Source organism: Bos javanicus, chromosome 1 (assembly GCF_032452875.1).
Source record: "Bos javanicus breed banteng chromosome 1, ARS-OSU_banteng_1.0, whole genome shotgun sequence".
In the NCBI taxonomy this organism is placed as follows: domain Eukaryota; kingdom Metazoa; phylum Chordata; class Mammalia; order Artiodactyla; family Bovidae; genus Bos; species Bos javanicus.
Genome location: NC_083868.1, coordinates 137,925,990 through 137,950,606, shown reverse-complemented (window position 1 = coordinate 137,950,606; position 24,617 = coordinate 137,925,990). Strand labels below are relative to the sequence as shown.

General features: G+C 42.1%; 1 protein-coding gene across 2 annotated transcripts in view; it reads right to left on the bottom strand.

Moving 5' to 3' along the window:
* Nucleotides 1–24,617, bottom strand: part of CPNE4 (copine 4) — a 664,107-nt gene that overhangs the window by 235,127 nt on the left and 404,363 nt on the right. For both annotated transcript variants that reach the window (XM_061421414.1, XM_061421424.1), the window contains exon 3: nt 4,949–5,128. In XM_061421414.1, the coding sequence (XP_061277398.1) occupies nt 4,949–5,128 (180 nt within the window). The remainder of the gene's footprint in view (nt 1–4,948; nt 5,129–24,617) is intronic.

Genomic DNA, 24,617 nt, shown 5'->3' with positions numbered 1-24,617 from the left:
AATTAACTCATCAATAAATTTGACTTAAGCACATGATATATAAAGCATATATAATTGCTTTAGAACCAAAAAAGTGCTGAATGTGGTCTGTGGCCCCCGGCTTTAAAAACTTGTAATCTGGGGATGGACCAGGTAACTATAACAATAAGTGATAATTAAGAGAGAAATTATTTTAATGAACTGATAAAAAGGAACTTCTCAGTGCAATGTAGAATGATTTACATGAATGAAGTGAAGTTGGGTTATAGGAGTTTGGAGTTTAAAGAGATCATTATGGTCTGGGAAAGGGGTTCTGTGGCATATAATTAAATATGTTAGACTTCACTTTGTAAACGGCAAAATGAATTAGCCTATAGTGGTTCAAACAGCAAAGAGAAGATAATGATTGAAATGTTGAGGACAGGCTGGCTTCAGACAAGACTCTATCTAGGGTGCAGAGAACACCACTCAGTTTCTTTCTTTTCCTCCAATAGCACCCACGTTTTTCTCTTGCAGGGTCCATTTCCACCTCACAACCCTAAATTTTCTTTCCTATAAAGCTCTAACCAATATATTTACATCTCATTATCCCTGAGAAATATCAATAATCTCAGATATGCAGATGACACCACCCTTATGGCAGAAAGTGAAGAGGAACTCAAAAGCCTCTTGATGAAAGTGAAAGTGGAGAGTGAAAAAGTTGGCTTAAAGCTCAACATTCAGAAAACAAAGATCATGGCATCTGGTCCCATCACTTCATGGGAAATAGATGGGGAAACAGTGGAAACAGTGTCAGACTTTATTTTTCTGGGCTCGAAAATCACTACAGATGGTGACTGCAGCCATGAAATTAAAAGATGCTTACTCCTTGGGAGGAAAGTTCTGACCAACCTAGATAGCATATTCAAAAGCAGAGACATTACTTTGCCAACAAAGGTCTGTCCAGTCAAGGCTATGGTTTTTCCTGTGGTCATGTATGGATGTGAGAGTTGGACTGTGAAGAAGGCTGAGTGCCGAAGAATTGATGCTTTTGAACTGTGGTGTTGGAGAAGACTCTGGAGAGTCCCTTGGACTGCAAGGAGATCCAACCAGTCCATTCTGAAGGAGATCAGCCCTGGGTGTTCTTTGGAAGGAATGATGCTAAAGCTGAAACTCCAGTACTTTGGCCACCTCATGCGAAGAGTTGACTCATTGGAAAAGACTCGATGGACGTGAGTCTGAGTGAACTCCGGGAGTTGGCAATGGAGAGGGAGGCCTGGCATGCTGTGATTCATGGGGTCGCAAAGAGTCGGACACGACTGAGCAACTGATCTGATCTGATCTGATGCCTGATGAGTTACATAGTTTCTCTGAAGCAATCACTGTCGCCACAAAATTGAGACATTCTGATTGATTTCAGTCAGTGGCATCCCAAAGTGTGGGCCAGGTCAACAGCACCAATCACATAGCTGATATTATGAGAAGGTGGTTGTTTAAAAATATACAGGATACCTAGTCTGGCCCACAAATCACCAGGATGGGTGGGGGATGCAGTAGTATGGCTCAGGAAGCATGGCTGACTTGCTACTCATGTCTTTTTTTCTTCCTAAGCCACAATGTCAAAAAAATTTCTCACAACATGCAACCTCCCTGCATTCAGTTCAGTTCAGTCGCTCAGTCGTGTCCGACTCTTTGCGACCCCATGAACTGCAGCATGCCAGGCCTCCCTGTCCATCGCCATCTCCCAGAGTTCACTCAAATTCACGTCCATCGAGTTGGTGATGCCATCCAGCCATCTCATCCTCTGTTGTCCCCTTCTCCTCCTGCCCCCAATCCCTCCCAGCATCAGAGTCTTTTCCAATGAGTCAACTCTTCGCATGAGGTGGCCAAAGTACTGGAGTTTCAGCTTTAGCATCATTCCTTCCAAAGAACTGCCTGCATTATCCTTTCCTAAATCATGGCAGAAGAAAGAGCTCTGAATTAAAGATCAACAGCTCATGACTTCTGGTCTTGGCTCTGTCAAGGCATGGAATCTTTCTGATTCTCAGTTTTCTCAACTCAGATGCAAACTAGCATATATAAGATGGATAAAGAACAAGGTCCTACTGTATAGCACAGGGAACTATATTCAACATCCTGTGACAAACAATAATGGAAAAGAATATAATGTATATACATGGACAGCTGAGTCACTTTGCTGTACAGCAGAAATTAACACAATATTGTAACTCAACTATACTTCAAAAAACATAAATTTTTAAAAAGCCACCAGAAATGATCAGTTTGAAAGCCCTTTCAAAAGCATCAAAGTATACTTAGGAAGGGATATTGGTAATTCACCTTAAGTGCTCAGGTCTACGTATTTCTTGTCTTGAGAGATTAAGAAGATTACGTGAATGAACCCCTCAGATTCTCTGTTCCTTCCACTCTAGGCCATCTGGCCATTTCTCCATACCAACCCTGATGCTTTTCACTTAAGTAATGGGAAGCCTCACCCCAAAGGGCTTAGACAGCAGGGCACCTTATTCCTTCCTGAGGAGAAGTCCACAAGAAGGTGGGTTCCGGGATATTCTTCATCATATATTATATAATGATCATTGTATATATCTCTCATGACTTTTGGAAAGAGTTAAGAGCTTGTAGTTCTTGATAGGTACAGTGCACAAAAAGTGGGCAATGAATGAATGAGTGAATAGTGGATTTGAGGTGAAATTCTGTAATGTATAAATAAACTTAAGTAAACTTAAATAAATAACAAATAAACTTAAAAGGTGATTAAAATGGCATTTTTCAGATAGAAAAGAACCATTTTAAGATTCTCACTTAGCAATGAGCATCCCGCCTATGCATAAAAGTTACATGCTGTCCCAAGAAGTAAATGTAGATCCACTAAGTCACGTGAATAAAAGATCTTGTTTATCCAAAACTTTCACAATTTGATCTGTGTGAATGATCCTCAAAATTACCTCTTTTGTAAGGCTTATCTTCCTATGTCCAACCAGTCCTTGAGCCTCTACCTCATGCCAGGCATTGTGCCAGGGGCCAGTGACACTGTCTTTGCCTTCAAACAGCTCACAACTAGTTGGGGATAAAGATGTAAAACAAATAATTACACAAGTAAATCACAGCCATTCTTAGGGAGAAGCACAGAAGAGGAAGCAAACATTGAAAGGATGGTATCAAGCAGACAAGACCTCAGAGAAGGCTCCTAGAAAGAAGTGACATTTCCACTGAAATTGGGAAGGGAACATGAGCGTGAGCAGGGAAAGGAAGCACATTCTGAGCAGATGGGAACACTGCTTACAGTCTCTGGAATCAGGAAGGAGTTTGGCATATGCTGCAGAGTATCTTTGTTTGGATTTCCCAAAAAACTGACTCTGAGACTGAAAGTCAAAGGAGGTGAAGGAAGCACCACAGTGGAGTAGAGCAGTGAGGCAGGAAGAGGAGTGTAGCTTTATAGTCCAACTCTCACATCCATACACGACTACTGGAAAAACCATAGCTTTGACTAGATGGACATTTGTTGGCAAAGTAATGTCTCTGCTCTTTAATATGGTGTCTAGGTTGGTCATAACTTTTCTTCCAAGGAGCAAGTGTCTTTTAATCTCATGGCTGAAGTCACCATCTGCAGTGATATTGAAGCCAAAACAAAGTCTGTCACTGTTTCCCTTGTTACCCCATCTATTTGCCATGAAATGATGGGACTGGATGCCATGATCTTAGTTTTCTGAATGTTGTTTTAAGTCAACTTAACTCTTTCTTACTAATCCCTAAACAATATCCTTACCTCTACATGGGATTAATGCAGGTTTTGTGAGGCTTGAGGCTTATATAATTTGTAATCTTTCTTTGTGGAAAAAGTACAACACTACAAATAAAAACATGATACAGAACTTTGGAAGGATCCACATAAGTGAAGGTCTCTGAATTTTAAGCTACACTAGTTTCCCAGTAAATCAGTCTGTGACCTTGATTAAGGGTGGCTGGTCCTCTCACCCCTTACCTCTGCATGTTTGCTCTGACCTCTATGCCTTGTTTACATTGCCTTTTTACCTGAAGACATCCCTCCTCCTCCTTCAACTCCTGGACCATATTTTTTCAAAGTTTGGCTTCACAATGCCTTTTGTCATTCTCCCCAGCAGAAAGCTCTCCCTTCCCTGCAGGCCCACAACCATATATAGAACCCAGGATGAGTTGTCTCATGAGAGCTTAGAGAACATCATGAGTGGCTCTGTTTGAGGGGCACACACTGAGCCTTCTCCAATTAATCTTCAACACAGGGACTATTTCCACTTAGATTCCACCTCAGCACTTATTCAAGTTCTGGGTACAGCAGGAAGGAAGGGAAAAAGGAAACGTGTTACAAAGGCAAAATCATGGGGCTTGGAGTAAGGCCCACTTGGGTGTAACTCTGCCCTTGTTAGTGTGGGGTCTCTGGCAAGTCGATTACTTCTGAGTCTTAGTTTCTCTCTGACAAATGGATGTTTATTTCCAAACATTGTTGTGAGGATTAGGTAAAGCATTTATCATTTACAATGTATCTATTTAGCCTTCTCTTGGGCTGCTTTTGGCACCAGAGGCTTGGGATAGCTGTGACTGAGCGATATTCCCTGTGTAATGGTTCCCATAGTTGAGTTGGGAGATGGAAGATTATGATGTATCAGGATAAGCAATAGCAGACATACAACTGGAGCAGAGTAGGTGTTCCATAAATAGTTGTTAAATAAATGATTGACAGAATGAAGGAATTCAGAAACAAAAATGATTAACTGCAAAATAGGTAACACATGATATATCGGCACCATCATCCACATGAAAGTGTAACACTGAATATAATGGACATGGCAGTGCATGTCACACAATGCTACATGTTAAAGGAAATAAAATCAACAGGAGAAAGAAAGCAAGGACTGAATGAGGGGAGAGGGGAAAAAAGGAAGGAGAAAGGCCCTCAGAAGGCTAAAGGGGAGGAAGGGCGTCATGGACCCACCTGGCCAAGCGTGCACTCCATGCCGCCCAGAAAGTCAGCCTCCTTCAGCCCATTGTGGGTGCTGCTGATGTCATGGACCTCAAACCGCAGGCGTTGCACCTCCTCGAAGTAAAAGTCTACTGTGAACAGTTTTGAATAGACTGGGTTGATGCAGGTGCGAATCACCTCTGTTCTGTCAACCTGAAGGACAGAGGAAGAGAAAACCCATCAGGGATCAGGGCCTTGTATCGTTATCCTTCAGGAAGCTTCATTCTATGGTGCTCTGTCTCCTTCCAAACTGTCAGTGCCCTCCACCAAGTCACCAGGGCGAGCAGTCTGGACATCTTTAAGGATACACCTTCTGAGAATGAGTCATGGTTCAAGGAGGAAAATCACAGAATAATATGAGCTTTATGTGTAAGGGTTTTAGAGCACCTTGTATTGTTAAGTAGTAAGGCAAGAAGATGGACTGATTATTAGGGGCCACCTGGAGCCTCAGGAAAAAGTCTGAGGGCATGTTTTGGCTTGGGAGGAAAAAAATCTGCACTCAATTCCTGATGTCCTAGGGGCACAGTTGGGCAAATAACCTCGTAGATGTCCCTTTTAGCCACCCTATTCTAGTGTTAGTGTCATATGAATCCCTGTTGTCTCCGGTGTGTCTCTTATTGGGCTTACACATGTTGACTCAGTAGTTTCTGTCCCTCTTGCCGGGAGCCTGTGAGGCATTCCACTCATGACAAAGGTCATGAGGAAGGAGGCTCGGCATATGCAAAGGCGGGATCGAGCCTCAGGAGTCCCCCTGGATATTCTCGAGCATCTATCCCCCAAAAACCAGAGTCTGCCTACTTTATTGCTTTGTGCCCTCACCTCTGACTTTACTGGGGGCTGTCCCCCACCACCATCTCGCTCTGACAAAGAGTTAACTTACAGCTCCAATTAATAAAGTTCCTGGGCAATTAGGAGTGTTTAAATCCAAACCCCTCAGATAGCTCTCTAACTCGCCTGACAAGTTTACCCGGACTCCTACAGCTATGCATACGACTGTTTACAGTCTCCCAGCCTCGAGAGGCACAGGAAGCTTAAGATATTCAAATAGCTTAGAGCCTCTCAGAGAGTTAGAAACTGTCAGAATAAAACTAGGAAAAGATTTCATTGATGAGCCAATGCTTGCTGCCAAGTTTCCACATCCCCTGTAGTGTATCCTTGAATGTGTATTAATTAATATAGTTGGTATGTAGAAAAAATATGTAGTGGCCTTGGTGTTAGTAACTTTAGACCCTTAAGGTAATAAATTCTTTCCTTTGTTGTAAACCCATTACACATCCGCCCTATAGGAATGCAATTTTATCTTCGGAAGATGGCGCCAAACCTTAAAATAATTACTCTTAGAGAAAATAAGTCTTTGTTGATAAGTCTTTGTCAAGAGTCATAAAATGTTAATAGGCCTTCTGGCCAGAAGATGATGTAAATCACCTAAACCATTTGTATACGATAAATTTGCAGGAAAGAAACCCTGGTTTTTGATAAGGATCAAAAACTGCTGACTTTGCATCCCCTATTATCCTCTATGTGTAACTTAGGGTATAAAAGCCCCTGTTGAAAATAAAGGTACAGGCCTTGCTCACCAGAGCTTGGTCTCCCCATGTCATTCTTTCTTTTCACATTCTGGCTGAAGTCTCCATCTGGAGCGCAGAGGTCCTCTGCGACCATTCATTTGCCTGGGCTTCTAAGACCCACTCGAGAAGGTGTCTAAGGTGGGGCACCTTCCACTATTTGAGAGGGCGCCTGCAGCCTCCGTGGTCAGAGCTAACCTGGTGTCACGGGTTATATTGATTTTCCGCGTAAACCAAGCTACTCAGCCTCTTTTCTCCACTGAATTCTCCCACTGAGCTATCCTCATTCTATTACTCTTTATATCTCTCATTAACATTTGAATAGGTCGCCGATGCTGTCTCCCCTTCGAATACCCTGGATTAGCCGGGGCTGGACCTCGGCACCCTCTGTCTCAGTCCCCTCATCAACCAGTGAGGGCTAGAGGGTTAGGGCAGTGGTCCCCACTCTGTCACTAGGGACCGGTTTCCTGGAAGAAAATTTTTCCACAGACCGGGGTAAGGGGGAGGGGGTTTGGGGATGATTCAGATACATTTATTGTGCATTCTACTTCTATTATTATTAGATTGTGATATATGATGAAATAAACATACAGCTCACTATAATTCAGAATCAGTGGGAGCCCTGAGCTTCTTTTCCTGCAATTAGACAGTCCCATCTAGGGGGATGTGAGCAATGGAGAGTGGTGGTAAGTATAGATGAAGCTTTGCTCACTTAACTGCCATTCACCTCCTGCTGTGTGGCCCAGTTCTTTACATGCCACTGCAGCAGCCCCATGGGGTACCCTGAAAGGACTCAGGATGGAGAGAAGCAGGATTCTGGACCCAGGTAAGTGAGGTGCATATCAAAGGAGTGGTTTCAGTGAGCCTCGACTTTTGCATCTTCCCATACATAGGAAAGTGCTAAATTTCATTGGCTTGAGACAGCTGTTTTTCTTTAATTAATAGTTATCTTTTAATGTTCTCACCACCTGGTCTTTGTTGCAAAAACTCTTGTATATACTGGCTCCTCACCTTGCTTCTTGGGGGCAATTTCTCAGAATTATTTGAGATGCTATTTCGCAGGCTTGAAGTGCTCAGAATGTCCTCTGAATAAAACATAATTCTCAACTTTTCTGTAGTGCAATTTTTTTCAGTTGATAGTTTACTGGATACTCCCCAAGAGTCATTCATTAGCACCAACTGTGAAAAACACCTGCCCACTTTCATTACAGTACAAGGAGAGTTTCTCAATAAAATGAGGGGAGCCATTTTTGACCATATCACGCATGTACATGTTATCCATCAAAGAAAAAATCTGATACACTCTTGATCTCAGGGTTTGATCCCTGGCCCCATCTCTTCCTATGCAGTGCCCTGTGTGAGAGAGGGCTACCCTGTAAGGATGGTGCTATTTCTGGTGGGATGGATGGTCCTGGTTGTGAGAAGGAGAATATGGTTCTTTTACGTCCTGCTGCAAGAGACAGAAAACCAAACCTCAATCCACTGCTGATTAGGATTCGACAAGCTACTGCTCAGACCAATGGTTATTTGACCCTTTCCATGAAGAGTCAGCTATTTGAGCTTAATTTATATGCTTTAAAATGTTCATTCTGGGAGGCAGGATTGTATATGTTATTGACTGATTATGTGGGTACAAGATTTATTATATTGGTATACTTTTATTTTTTTGTTATTAAGAGATTATACTTTTGAATAATAGTAAAAATCAGAGGCCTATAAGTTCATAGTGACTTGGAGGTGTTTCATTCATTCCACTTAAAAGTAGTTTTCAGTCTCTCCTTTGGCATTGGCCTGCCCTTGTGCCTTGAGTTTTTCCTAATAAAGCTAAGCTGTAACCTAGCTGTAAAACTGGCCTGCCATTTCAAATCTTTGCTATGGCGAGACAGAATCAAGGAAATTACACACTCCTCCAACATATATGGTGCCATTTCTCGGATTTAACCTGGCTGAAACAACGTTGGCTCAGCCCCTGTGAAGCAGAGGCCAAGCACAGGAGAAGCCCAACTTGGCGAAATCTCACACAGTGGAAGCTGAACACGTAGAAAACCCAGTGCAGTGGAAGTAAGAAGAAGCCCAGCAGGCTGGAAACTGGGACAGCAAAAACAAACTGGGCAGAAAGCTCACGCGGCTCAGTCCCAGATTCCAGAAGACCTCCAGTTAAGAAACCTTGGACCACTGGACAAAATCCAGAGAGGGATTGTCAGAAGATCCTCTGACTAATCCTGAGCAAATCTGGTACACTGATGGAAGCAGCTTTGTCTTGGATGGGAAAAGAAGAGCTGGATATGCTGCTGCTGCTGCTGCTAAGTCGCTTCAGTCGTGTCCGACTGTGTGCGACCCCATAGATGGCAGCCCACCAGGCTCCCCCGTCCCTGAGATTCTCCAGGCAAGAACACTGGAGTGGGTTGCCATTTCCTTATCCAGTGCATTAAAGTGAAAAGTGAAAGTGAAGTCGCTCAGTCATGTCTGACTTTTATCGACCCCATGGACTGCAGCCTACAAAGCTCCTCCATCCATGGGATTTTCCAGGAAAGAGTACTGGAGTGGGGTGCCATTGCCTTCTCCGGCTGGATATGCAGTAGTCTCCAATTTCGAGATCATAGAGGCCAAACCTTTGTCACCAGGTACTTCAGCCCAGTTGGCTGAGCTCATAGCCCTGACTTGAGCTTTAGATCTGGGAAAAGGAAAAAGAATAGCCATTTACACTGACTCCAAGTATGCCTTTCTGGTGCTACATGCATATGCTGCTATTTGGAAAGAAAGAGGCCACTTGACCACCCAAGGGTCCCCAATCAAAATTGGTGATAAAATCCTTAGGCTCTTGGAGGCAGTCTATCTGCCCGCTGAGGTTTCAGTCTCTCATTGTAAAGTACACCAAAAGGGGAGCGTGAAAGTGGCACAAGGGAACCAAGCAGCCAACCAGGCAGCTAAGAGAGCAGAAGTTCAGAACAATGACCTAATAGGGGTTGCCACCTTAGTTCCACAGACTAATTTGCCAGAAACTCCTTCATATACTGAAGGTGAGACTCTTAAAGCTAAGAGTGACTTACTTCACTCTGTATAATAGGCTCCAGTTTCATCCACCTCATTAGAATTGATTCAAATGCATCAATTATTAAAAAAAAAAAAAAAAAGCTAAGAGTGAGGGTTTTCAAGAAGATCATATGGGGTGGTTCCAAAAGGAGGGACTCCTTTTTCTGCGTGGGAACCTCCAGTGGAAGCTGGTTAACTCCTTACAAGCCACCACTTATTTAGGGGAGAAGGCCCTCCAAAGATTATTAGAAAGGTCCTTTAGAGGAACAGGCCTCCAACTGAGTATAAGGCAAGTGGTCTCCTCTTGTCCCACTTGCCAGTTAAACAACCCCCAAGGAGCTTGAAGACCCCAGGTGGCCCAGCCCATCCAATGGGGTGGGACCTGCTTAGGAGAGGACTGGTAGATGTCAGTTTCTCAAGGGTAAAAATACCTATTAGTTATGACAGATATATTCACAGGATGGGTTGAAGGTTTTCCCGCCCAGACTGAGGAGGTGTTAAAAAAAAAAAAAAAAACTGCTCCATGAAATCATTCTGAGATTTGGTCTGCACAGGTCATTACAAAGTGACAACAGGACACCATTTTCTTCTAAGGTCACCCAAGGGGTCTCTAAAGCATTGGGCATTACTTATTACTTCCATTGTGCCAGGAGGCCTCAGTCTTTAGGAAAAGTAGAAAGAAGCAACTAATTCTTAAAATCAGCGATAAAAAAGATAACCCAGGAGACCTCCCTGGGATAGAAGGAGGCTTTACCAATAGCTCTCCTCTGCATGCATGTTGCCCCTAAGGAACAGGTTGGTCTTAGTCCTTATGAGATGGTATATAGGAGACCTTTTGTTTATGTCAATGACCTTTTCCTAGATCCACAGGCACAGACCCTCCAGTCTTATAGTATGGCCATTGGGCAACTCCAACAAGATATACACTTGTGGGATCAATAAGGACCCCCAAAATTCTAAAGAGCTACCACTATAGGCTCCAGGAACTCAAGTCCTAATTAAAGTCTGGAAAGATGGGTCCCCAAAGGCTCAACTCCAGCCCACATGGAAGGGCCCCTACCTGTAATACTTTCTACCCCCACAGTAGTCAAGGTACTAGGACACAACTCCTGGATTCACTATTCATGAGTCAAGTGTGGAAGAAAACAGAAGAGGACACTCAATACACCTGTGAGCCCCTGGGAGATCTCAGACACCTATTCAGAACTACAAATGAGCACCATTCTAATGGAAACTCCCAAAATTAAGTTTCTGGAGATAAGATCTCTCAGGATAGCTCTAAAGAGCCAACACAGCTTGGTAGGGGTGGTACTCCAAAATAGACAGGAGATAGATCTCCTGATTCCTGAAAATGGAGGGACTTGAACCACCTTGAATGAGGTGTGTTGTTTTTGGGTAAATACTTCCAGTCAAGTTGAAGAAAGTCTCACAGACCTCAAGAAAAACGTTCAGATCCTACAGGATCTCAGAGAATGAGCTTGAGAGTTCTTGGGGTGGCTACAACCTCTCTTTGGGGGATCTTTCTCCGGGAAAGGGGGAATTTGGAGTTGGCTAATGCCTCTACCAACCTAGATAGCATACTGAAAAGCAGAGACACTACTTTGCCAACAAAGGTCCGTCTAGTCAAGGCTATGGTTTTTCCAGTGGTCATGTATGGATGTGAGAGTTGGACTGTGAAGAAAGCTGAGCGCTGAAGAATTAATGCTTTTGAACTGTGGTGTTGGAGAAGACTCTTGAGAGTCCCTTGGACTGCAAGGAGATCCAACCAGTCCGTTCTGAAGGAGACCAGCTCTGGGATTTCTTTGGAATGAATGATGCTAAAGCTGAAACTCCAGTACTTTGGCCACCTCATGCAAAGAGTTGACTAACTGGAAAAGACTCTGATGCTGGGAGGGATTGAGGGCAGGAGGAGAAGGGGACGACAGAGGGTGAGACGGCTGGATGGCATCACTGACTCGATGGACGTGAGTCTGAGTGAATTCTGGGAGTTGGTGATGGACAGGGAGGCCTGGCGTGCTGCAATTCATGGGGTCACAAAGAGTCTCGGACACAACTGAGTGACTGAACTGAACTGAACTGAATGCCCCTACTAATATCTGTTATCACCACATTGATGCTGCTTATGATTGCTTCTGCTGCTGCTGCTGCTAAGTCGCTTCAGTCGTGTCCGACTCTGCGACCCCACAGATGGCAGCCCACCAGGCTCCCCCGTCCCTGAGATTCTCCAGGCAAGAACACTGGAATGGGTTGCCATTTCCTTATCCAGTGCATTAAAGTGAAAAGTGAAAGTGAAGTCGCTCAGTTGTGTCCAACTCTCAGCGACCCTATGGACTGCAGCCTTCCAGGCTCCTCCGTCCATGGGATTTTCCAGGCAAGAGTATTGGAGTGGGGTGCCATTGCCTTCTCCATGATTGCTCCATGTATTATCAATTGTCTAAGCCATTTTGTCTCTGCCCAGGCCAACAAGCTACAACATAGACTGCCAGTTCAACAAGGATATGTAAAACTACACCTGACCACAGAAAGTACCACTCATCCTTAGATGGACATCATATAAGGACTCTGAGGCTTGGGAGAAGCAAGAAGGGGAGGTCCAATGCCCCCTTGCTGTCCCAGCTCAGCAGTAGCCAGAGAGACTGTGACATTCCATTGCCAAAGAATTGGGCCTCCCATCTCTTGAGGGGGGAATGTTAGGTAGTTAGAATAGGAAAAAGGTGTCCAAAATGGCAGTGGCTAAAAGACAAAGAAAGGAAAAAGTCCACAAAAGTGGAACAGAAGGAAATCCGTGGAGGGGAATGAGAACTTCAGGTGAAATAAACACTGCCCCTTCTTGGCTAGCCCAATTTGCATAGGGCAGGCTCAGGGGGGAGGAGACAAATGTATAAAAGGAAGAGGCCTAGGCAGATTGAGTCCTCTCCTTTGGGGTCGGCCTGCCTTCACTCTTTGAGGGTGTATTATCCTTTGTTTTTCCTAATAAATCTGAGCTGCGACAGAAAAAAAAAAAAAAAGTAGTTTTCCCTTAATTTGCCAATAGAACAGAAGTACTATTTCTATTGCCCTACCTTTGGTGGGGTGGGGGGGAAACTGAGATTATCTGGCAACCTGGGGCTGGATTTGTACATGGAAACCAATTGGGGGCTGCCCCATTCAGATGGGTGTTCTTTCTCCATTTTCCAAGCTCTTAATCTTCAATGAATTCTCCCATCTGACTCCTAGAGGCATTGTTGCAACATTCGGTCAAAATTCATAGAATCATGAACCATACGAAAAGGGATTTAACTGCATTCATGTAGTGCCTTTTGATAGAGGGTTTTGAAACAACAATCCCCAAGAAGTAACTTATAAGTGGATTCTCAAGATACAGAAAAGATGCTTTTCTTGTGGCTGAAGGAACAGAGTCCTGGACAGGTTTAGATTATAAGAGATAGGAGATGGAAATTCAGGTATTTATTTCCCTGCTTTAACCATCCCAAAGGGCACAAATGGCTGATGTGCATCAGTTCTGCTGCTTTTCTTCTTACTTCTTGATTTTCAAATGCTGATCCCACACAAACATCATGCCACACCTCAGACGGACCATCCAAAGCAATACGGAATGACTTCATTTTGTGAGGGAAAGGAATGATTTGGGAAGAAGTTAAGTAACACACATTTGCATTTCCAACATAGATAATTACAAGGATGATCTCAGGACCAGTGAGACTCTTGAGTATGGATGCTCAGGACTAGAAGGACAATGGTGATGGGGAAATGCTTGTAATACTTGGTGATGTTTCAAAACATTTGGTGTTCTTAGTCTTTATGGGAGATACATTATCTTTTCTGGAGACTGAAGTCAGGTTTAACCTGAGCAGGAGAGCCTAGGATAGCTGTTGTTTCTCATTGAGAGGCCTCAAGGTCAAGGCAGTTGTTTCCAAAGGACCACCCTTTGCCTGGTGCTGCCAGTTGCATCAGAATCATTGGGGGCAGGTTTCCTTACACTTGATTCATGATCCCTACACTTGGGGTTCTGATTCAGTAAGAGTAGGGGATCCTAGAAATATGTATTTTAAAGGTGTCCTAGGCAATCTGAATGTGAGAATATCAGAGTAAAAGAATTGAAGAGATGGAGGGTCTAGCTCTTGCTATTATGTGTGGTTTTTTTTTTTTTTTTTGGTCAAGGTTTTAAAAATTTTGCTTTCTTTCTGTTACCGAGTCTGCAAAACTGTCAACACTTCTCTGCTTCTCTCCTCTGCAGTTGTAATGACTGATATCCTAGTGTTGCTTATGGTTTGCAGAACATATTCACACCCATTTTCGTTTGATTCTTAGAACAATCATATGCTGTAGATTTATATTATTTTATATAAAAGTAAAATCAAGGTCAGACATCAGGACAAAGTACTGGATGACAGAATGGGCAGTGAGCTCAGGCCTTTTGACCATAAAGTCTGGACTATTTTCTTAATTCATCTTTATTCATAAGCACCCCTAGAAGGAAAGAAAAAATGTAGCTGTGTTATGATATCATGATGATAGAATCAATCATTGAATATTGATTTTGATGAGATGCTATTTTAAAGACTTTCATCTAAAACGTTTTTCAGTATATCAGTAAAGTTTATGATAGTTAATGTTTATGGAAGGCCTGGTGTGTCACAGGCACTCACTTTTAAAAAATGCATTATTGAGGTATAATTTACATAAAATAAACCACATCCACTTAAAGTAGGCAATTCAGTAAGGTTTGATATGTGAAACCATCCTCACAAGCAAGTGAAGGCACCCAGGACCCCCTACAGTGTCTTCATGTCCCCTTAAAACTTTCCTCTCACCCCTCCCGGCCTTTGTTCCCAAGCAACTACCAATCCGTTCTCTGTTACCATAATCAGTTTGTATCCTCTATAATGGCATATAAGTTAATTGCACACTGTGTAGTCTTTTTGTCTTTATTCTCTCATTCAGTGTAATTATTATGAAATTTATTCATTGTGCATCAGTGGTTCATCTTTTTTATTTCTGAGTAATATTTCACTGATGATCTGTTTCCAATTTGACTGTTACACATAAAACTGCCATGAATATTCATGTACAAACATTTGTATGGACTTTATATTTCTTCTCTCTAGGAGTGAAATAGGTGTATGTTTAACTTCTAAAATTCTAACTGGTGTGTAGTGGTCTCACATTGTGGTTTTAGTTTGTGTTTTCCTAATAACTCATGAGGGCTTTAATAGCATCTTTTCATGTGCTTATGTTCCATCTGTCTCTTTTGGTGAGGTGTATGTTCAAATCTTCTGACTCTCTTTTCATCCTTATGACAACATTGTGATGTAGGTACTATTATCATCCCCTTTCCTGAGAGGTAGAGACACCCATACCTTTCCCAATTTCATACAGCTTGTGAGAGGTAGGATTTTTCATCTTTATGCTAAATAGTCATGAAAATTTGAAGCCTTTTCACCTAAATCCTCTTGTACAAAATAAACAACAGACATGGATATGGAACTAATGGGGAAAGTCAGTGAATGAGGCTGTAGTTGTCTCTCTAGTTTGTCCGCTGGCACATTGGAGATACAGTGGGAGACCCATACACTGCCCAGGGAATTGTGTATGGGACAAGCTCAGTCTGTCATCAAAAATAATTCCACACAGGTAATGGCCATCTGCTCCCCGAGGCCCCCAAGGGCTGGGACTGACAGAGGCAAAGGAGGTGAGGGGACTGAGAGGTGAGCACTAAACAATGTGATGCTATTAATGGGGGAAAAACTAAAGCCAGGAGCCAAAACTGATGTCTCACTGAACGGTCTAAGGTTTCCTGGAGAAGTACAAGTCTTTATCCCAAGGATAATAGGGCTGGAGAAGAGTGATATCATGTGCCAGAGAGAGACATAACCTAACCCCTAGGGCAGGCTTATAATTAGATATTATTTAAAACTTATATTCCTTAAATATTTTCTCAATATTTATTTAGTGAGGGTGAGAAGAAACTAACTTTCTCTGAATAAAGAAAGGATAATGTTAGGATCAAAATAAAGGATTGATTACAGACAAGTTTTCAAACCACGGAACTTCCAAAGGGACATATTAAACCACATAGAATTTAGATATTTAGATAAGTCACTGAGTCACAGGAATTAGCATTATTCAGCTTTAGATGCTTTCAAGTGCTGGCTGTGGGGTTAGTGGGCTTCCCTACAGCTGCAGGAAACAAGTCACTGGTCTTGAAAATCACTCAACAGGGGGAGATAGGTTGGTGCTGGTGAGATATGGCTTTTATTTTCATTGTAGTGGGTTTTCTACTTGAACAGGACTAAACTCTTTAACATTTTGCTGGTTATGTAAGAAGTCACACGTGGGAACCTGGGTTTCCTGACGCCATTTTTGCTCTATGTCTTTGCGCTTACATCATTCTGGTGGCGTGCCACATGGATGGCTCCTGCTCACTAGGAATCAAAATATGCCTGAGTATTTGTCAACCTTTGCTTCTCCTTCACTGACCTTGCACCTGGACACATGTGGTCCTCAGTGGGGGCAATACTCACTTTTCTAGGGAGCACATGGGAATGCATAGAGGTGTCTGGGGTTGTCACAATGATGGGGTGACATCACTGGATGCCAAATACCCTACAATGTGCCCGGAACTAAACACTATCCAAAGCTAGTGGTGTCTTCTATTTGCCCAACCCACTTTCAACCCCAAATAAATAAATAAACTTACCCAAGGGAGTTTGGGCCTCAGAACCAAGCATATGTGTGGACTTACTAGCCAAGAGAGGAATAAAGATATATAATTATAAAATAATTATAAATTGATAATATAAATTATATTTTATTTATATATATTATATATAAAATTATATTACTTTATTATAAAATTATAATATAAATTATATTTTATTATAAAATTATAATATAAATTATATTATTTATAATTATATATCTATTGATTATTAAAATTTAATTTAAATATATAATTATAATACAATAATTTAAATATAATAATTATTATTATATATTTATTATTTAATCAATAAGTCTATTAAAGCATCATCCTTATTTTGCAGGTGACAAAATAAAACTGAATCAGAAAAGCACTGGTAAAGGAAAGGATCAAACTCAGTCTGTCCAACTAAAAAAATATATGCTCTTTCTACCTTAAGATTTATTATGGGTTGAATTATGTCCCTCAAAGTTCATATGTTGAGTACATCAGAATGTGATCTTATTTGAAGATACAGTTGTTACTGAAGTTAGAAGTTAGGATGAAGTCATACTAGAATAGGGAGGAGGCCTGATCTTATATGACTGGTGTCCTATAAATAGAGACATTCAGATATACAGATATGAATACAGGGAGATGCCATCTGGACATGAAGGAAGAGATTGGAGTGATACACTTACAACCTATGAAACACCAATGATGGCCAGCAAACCACCAGAAGCCAGAAGAGACATGTAGAGCAGATTCTCCCTAATGCCCTCAGAAGGATCAAAACCTGGTTATACCTTGATCTTGGACTTCCAGCCTCCAGAACTGTGAGACAACAAGTTTCTGTCTTCTAAGCCACCCAGTCTATGGTAGTTTCTTACAGCAGTCCTATTAAAATAGACATCATTCTACCTATCTCAAGAAATGTAAATTGATATAGCAACTGTGGGGAACAGTATGGAGAGCCTTTAAAAAGTTAACATAGAACAACCATATGATCCAGAAAACCGTAATTCAAAAGGATACATGTACTCCAATGTTCACTGCAGTACCATTTACAATAGCCAGGGCATGTATATTTACAATGTTATAATACCAGAACATGGCCATGCATCTCTGGCCATTCATCTCTTGCTTTGAGAACCCAGTATGAAAAGGCAAAAAGATATGATACCAGAAGATGTCATATTGCTGTGACCCCTAGGTCAGTAGGTGTCCAGTATGCTATGGGGAAGAGGGAAGAGATAGCTCCAGGAAGAATGAAGAGGCTGGTCCAAAGCAGAAATAATGCTCAGTGGTGGATGTGTCTGGTGGTGAAAGTATAATCTGGTGTTGTAAAGAATAATACTGCATAGGCACCTCGAGTGCTTGGTCCATGAATCAAGGTAAACTGGATGTGATCAAGGAGGACATGGTAAGATTGAACATCAACATCTTAGGAATCAATGAACTAAAATGGATGGGAATGGTGAGTTTAACTCACAGGACCATTGTATCTACTACTGTGGGCAAAAAGCCCTAGAAGAAATGAAGAAGCCTTCATAGTCAATAAGGGAGTTTACAATGCAGTACTTGGGTGCAGTCTCAAAAATGACAGTAATCTCAGTTCATTTCCAAGGCAAACCATTCAACATCACATAATCCAAGTCTATGCCCCAACCATTAATGCCAAAGAAGCTGAGGTTTAATGGTTCTATGAAGACCTACAACACCTTCTAGAACTAACACCAAAAAAAAAAAAAAAAAAGATGTTTTTCATCATATAGGATTGGAATGCAAAAGTAGGAAGTCAATAGATACCTGGAGTAACAGGCATGTATGGCCTTGGAGTACAAAATGAAGCAGGGCAAAGGCTAACAGAGTTTTGTCAAGAGAATGCACTGGTCATAGCAAACACCCTCTTCCATGTGGTCTACACAGGGACATCACCAGATGGTCAATACTGAAATCAGATTGATTATATTCTTTGCAGGCAAAGATGGAGAAGCTCTATACAGTCAGCAAAAACAAGACCTAGAATAGCTGTGGCTCAGATCATGAGCTCCTTATTGCAAAATCCAGGATTAAATTGAAGAAAGTAGGGAAAATCACTAGGTCATTCTGGTATGACTTAAATCAAATCCTCATGATTATACAGTGGAGGTGAGGAATAGATTCAAGGGATTAGATCTGGTAGATAAAGTCACTAAAGAACTACAGATGGAATATTGTACAGGAGGCAGGGACCAAAACTAACCCAAAGAAAAAGAAATGCAAGAAGGCAAAGTGTCTTAGGAGGCCTTACAAATAGATGAGAAAAGGAAAGAAGTGAAAGGCACAGGAGAAAAGGGAAGACATACCCATCTGAATGCAGAGTTCCAAAGAAGAGTGAGATAAGAAAAGCCTTCTTAGGTGAACAATGCAAAGAAATAGAGGAAAACAATAGAGTGGTAAAGACTAGAGATCTCTTCAAGGAAATTGGAGATACCATGGGAACATTTCATGCAAGATGAACATGATAAAGAACAGAAATGGCAAGGACCTAACAGAAGCAGAAGATATTATGAAGAGGTGACAAGAATACGTAGAAGAACTGTACAAAAAAAGATCTTAATGACCCAGATAACCATGATAGTGTGGTCACTCACCTAGAGCCAGATATCGTGGAGTGTGAAGTCAAGTAGGCCTCTGGAAGCATTACTGTGAACAAAGCTAGTGGAGGTGATGAAATTCCATCTGAGCTATTTAAATCCTAAAAAATGATACTTTTAAAGTGTTGTGCTCAATATGCCAGCAAATTTGGAAAACTTGGCAGTGGCCACAAGACTGGAAAAGGTCAGTTTTCATTTCAATCCCAAAGAAGGGAAATGCCAAAGAATGTTCAAAGTACCATACAATTGTACTCATTTCACATGCTAGCAACGTAACACTCAAAAAAAAAAAAAAAATACTTCAAGCTAGATTTCACCAGTATGTGAAACGAGAAATTCCAGATATACAACTTGGATTTAGAAAAGGCCGATGAACCAGAGATCAAATTGCCAATATCCTTTGGATCATAGAGAAAGTATGGGAATTCCAGAAATATATCTACTTCTGCTTCACTGACTATGCTAAAGCCTTTGACTGTGTGCATCACAACCAACTGTGGAAAATTCTTAAACAGATGGGAATCCCACACCACGTTACCTGTCTTCTGAGAAACCTGTATGCAGGTCAAGAAATAACAACTAGAAACGGACATGGAACAATGGGCTGGTTCATAATTGGGAAAGGAGTACTTCAAGGCTGTATATTGTCACCGTGCTTATTTAACTTATATGCAGAGTACATTGTGTGAAGGCCAAGCTGGATGAATCACAAGCTGGAATCAAGATTTCCAGGAGAAATATCAACCTCAGATATGCAGATGATACCACTAATGGCAGAAAGCTAAGAGGAACTAAAGAGCCTTTTGATGAGGGTGAAAGAGGAGAGTGAAAAAGTTGGCTTAAAATTCAATTCAAAAAAATGAAAATCATAGCAACTGGTCCCATCACTTCATCACAAATAGAAGGAGAAAAAGTGGGAACAGTGGCAGACTTTATTGTCTTGGGCTCCAAACTCATCGTGGATAGTGACTGTAGCCATGAAATTAAAAGACGCTTGCTCCTTGGAAGGAGAGCAATGCCAAATCTAGAAAACATATTAAAAAGCAGTGACATCACTTGGCTGGAAAAGCTCTTTATAGTCAAAGCTATGGTTTTTCCAGTAGTCATGAACAGATATGAGAGCTGGATGATAAAGAAGCTGAGTGCCAAATAATTGATGCTTTTGAGCTGTGGTGTTGAAGAGACTCTTGTCTCCTTGGACAGTAAGGAGATCAAACCAGTCAACCCTAAAGGAAATTCATCCTGAATTATCATTATAAGGACTGATGCTGAAGCTGAGCGTCAATACTTTGGCCACCTGATGTGAAGAGCCAACTCATTGGAAAAGATCCTGGTGCTAGGAAATATTGAGGGTAGCAAAAGAAAGGGGTGACAGAGGATAAGATGCTTAGACGGCATTAATGACTAGATGGACATGAGTTAGAGAAAACTACAGGAAACAGGGAAGAACAGGAAAGCCTGGCATGGTGCAGTCCCTAGGGTCACAAAGAGTTGGACACAACTTAGGGACTGAACAACATCAAGAGAACAGAAACAATATAAATGTCCAATAAAAGATGAATGGATATGGACAGGGAGGCCTGGCGTGCTGCGATTCATGGGGTCACAAAGAGTCAGACATGACTGAGTGACTGAACTGAACTGAATGACTTACATAAATTCAAACAGCTAATAAGTGTCAGAACTCAAATATGTCTCACTTCAGAGTTCATGTTCTTATCACAATCCAAATAAAGCTGAAATAGCTAAAACACTTAAAAAAAAAAAAAAGATGAATGGATAAATACGATGTGGTACGTATATACAGGCTTCCAAGATGGTGCTAATGGTAAAGAACCCACATGCCAATGCAGGAGATACAAGAGATGTGGGTTCATTCTCTGGGTTGGGAAGATCCCCTGGAGGAGAGCATGGTAATCCACTCCAGTATTGTTGCCTGGAGAATCCCATGGATAGAGGAGCCTCACCAGCTACAGTCCATAGGGTCATAAAGAGTCAGACACCCCTGAAGCGACTTAGCATGCGTACATGCAGTACATATATACAATGGAATATTAGTCACTAAAAGGAATGACATTGAATCATTTGGAGTGATGTGAAAGAACATAGAGTCTGTTGTACAGACTGAAGTAAGTCAGAAAGAGAAAAACAAATATATATGAACATATATATATATGGAATCTGTGGCATAGATGAGCCTATTTGCAGAGCAGGAATAGAGATACAGGCATAGAGAACTGACTTGTAGACATGGGAGGCAGGGGAAAGCAGGTGGGACAAACTGGGAGTGTCGCACTGACATGGATACACTACTATGTGTAAAATAGTTAGCAAGAAGCTTCTGTACAGCACAGGGAGCTCAGCTCAGTGCTCTGTGGAGACCTAGAGGGCTGGGATGGGGGTGAGGTGGGAAGGAGACTCAACAGGAAGGGGATCTCTGTATACACACACCTGATTCACAATGTTATACAGTAGAAACTAACACAACATTGTGAAGCAATTATAGTCCAATTAAAAAAAAAGATTCATCTCTGAAAAGGCATTCCTCACCCACCCCACAGAAAATCTTCAAATGTTCTAGATTAAATTGAATGAATTTAATCTAGAATTACAAAAGTCAATCCATTGCCAACCCCCACACCACGCCACCCCACCCTCAACACACACATATCACTTAACTTTCTGCTCTGCACTTCATCTTCCTTTCAAGGAACAGAGTCCCTTGTGTGAGCTGGGTTCTCTTTATGCAGCCCATGGGATTAGTCTGCTGGAGGACCTGGTGTGAGGCAGTCCTTTCAGTACGAGTCTCAGCTGGGTTTGTACTGCTCAGAGTAAACAGCAGAATCATATCACCTCATTGAAGAGTGTAGCTCAGAAATGAATGAAATGAGCATCACCTAGAGGCACCTTCAGAGAGGTCTCAAGGGCCACAGGCAGGGTTCCTGGGTCTTCCTTTTCCTTTGCTGGCCTCCTCAGACCCCATTGGCAGGGGTCACAAGTATCCACCTCTGCATCCTCCTCATGTGTTCCTCTCCCCAATATGAGTGCCCACTGTGTGTGGCTTAGTTCTCATGGTCAAAAATTCCTATTTGAAACATAAGCCCCAGTGTGATGTTATTAGGAAATGGGGCTTTGTGGAGGTAATTAAGTCATGATGGTGGAATGCTCACAAATGGGATTAATGCCCTTAAAAAGCCCCCAAAGAGCTCCCTTGCCCCTTCAGCAACATGAAGACATGGCAAGAAGACACCTCAGTGTTTAGTAACCAGGAAGCAGGCTCTCACCAGACATCAAATTTGCTGACCCCTTGATTTGGACTTCCAGCCTCCAGAACTGTAAGAAGTAAATTTCTTTTGTTTACAAATCGTCCAGTCTATGGTATTTTGTAATAGCAGCCCTAACAGACTAAGACACAAGGTGATCTTTAAACTTTTTATGTAATTTAAATTATGTAATTATGTAATTTAGAAATCTTAACCAATGCACAGTTAAGTTTGAGAGCTAGTAATATTATATTGCCAACATCCACTGGATCATGGAAAAAGCAAGAGAGTTCCAGAAAAACATCTATTTCTGCTTTATTGACTGTGGCAAAGCCTTTGACTGTGTGGATCACAATAAACTGTGGAAAATTCTGAAAGAGATGGGAATACCAGACCACCTGATCTGCCTCTTGAGAAATTTGTATGCAGGTCAGGAAGCAACAGTTAGAACTGGACATGGGACAACAGACTGGTTCCAAATAGGGAGAGGAGTACATCAAGGCTGTATATTGTCACCCTGGTTGTTTAACTTAAATGCAGAGTACATCATGAGAAACGCTGGACTGGAAGAAACACAAGCTGGGATCAAGATTGCTGGGAGAAATATCAATAACCCCAGATATGCAGATGACACCACCCTTATGGCAGAAAGTGAAGAGGAACTCAAAAGCCTGTTGATGAAAGTGAAAGTGGAGAGTGAAAAAGTTGGCTTAAAGCTCAACATTCAGAAAATGAAGATCATGGCATCTGGTCCCATCACTTCATGGGAAATAGATGGGGAAACAGTGGAAACAGTGTCAGACTTTATTTTTCTGGGCTCCAAAATCACTGCAGATGGTGACTGCAGCCATGAAATTAAAAGACGCTTTCTCCTTGGAAGGAAAGTTATGACCAACCTAGATAGCATAGTCAAAAGCAGAGACATTACTTTGCCAACAAAGTTTCATTTAATCAAGGCTATGGTTTTTCCTGTGGTCATGTATGGATGTGAGAGTTGGACTGTGAAGAAGGCTGAGTGCTGAAGAATTGATGCTTTTGAACTGTGGTGTTGGAGAAGACTCTTGAGAGTCTCTTGTACTGCAAGGAGATCCAACCAGTCCATTCTGAAGGAGATCAGCCCTGGGATTTCTTTGGAAGGAATGATGCTGAAGCTGAAACTCCAGTACTTTGGCCACCTCATGCGAAGAGTTGACTCATTGGAAAATACTCTGATGCCGGGAGGGATTGGGGGCAGATGGAGAAGGGGACGACAGAGGATGAGATGGCTGGATGGCATCACTGACTCAGTGGACGTGAGTCTGAGTGAACTCTGGGAGTTGGTGATGGATAGGGAGGCCTGGCGTGCTGCGATTCATGGGGTCGCAGAGTCGGACACGACTGAATGACTGATCTGATCTGATCTGAATGTTATATTACCAGGTGCTATGGCTCAGCTCCAAGATCATGGTGACCAGAAGGTATCATGTGATCTACTCTGAGCATCCCCACATCCTGGTCAGATTGTGTGTTGGCACATTTTTGCTTTCTTGGGAGCTGCCATCTTGACTGCTACTCATCGTGCTACAGGATATGAAGACTAAAGGAAATAACTAAACTGTGAGCTGATTTAGTTGGAGGTTTATCCATCCACGCACTCCATTAACTGGAACACTCTCAATTTGTGAGAGAAGTTAGTGAATGTGGTGATTAGCCTCCTTTGCATCCACAGATTTTCTGCTCTACTCTGTGCCCCCAGGAGACTGGCTGCATGAATTGCTTTGTTAGGATTTCTTTGCCAGCTTGCCTCCTTCAGCCAATGGGAGGCATCGGTAGGAGATTAGAAAGGGGGAGGGAAGAGAGGTCAGTGTGTTTTTCTTGTCCCTCTCCCTGCCCCACACTGCAACTGTACAGTGACTATGTCTTCCCATCCCGCAGTCCTCTGCTAGTAGCCTGCCCTGCAAGGTCCTAGCTCTCACTGGGTTCTGGTAACACTGCCATCTCCACCTGCCTATCAAGCCTAGTGGTGCCTTCCCACTATTGCTACTCCCAGAGCATCTCAGCATCTCTTGCTGATCCCTTTAACTCTGCACACACATCCCTATGTGTGTCATTAACATGTCTTATGGAAGAACCTTCAGAATCCCAAGGGCAGGCAAAATTGCGTCCAGTCTGGTGGCTCACGATGAATGCATTATATGCTCTTTTAAGAGTCTGAAAACTGGTGATCAATATATGATTCATGTAGTAACTTCCTCTTAGCCTCAACGTCTATTCCTCAACTGGGTTCTGTAATAGATCACAAGGAACATTGCTGAACACTTCATATGCCACAGGCATTTTTCTAACCAATTCAGAGTATTATCCCATTAGTGCTCCCAACAACCCTATAGCACCACTATCACTATTTTACACATGAGAAAACATAGGTTAAGCCCACACAAGTGGAAAGAAATTTGCACTTCACTCAGATGCTGGTTATTA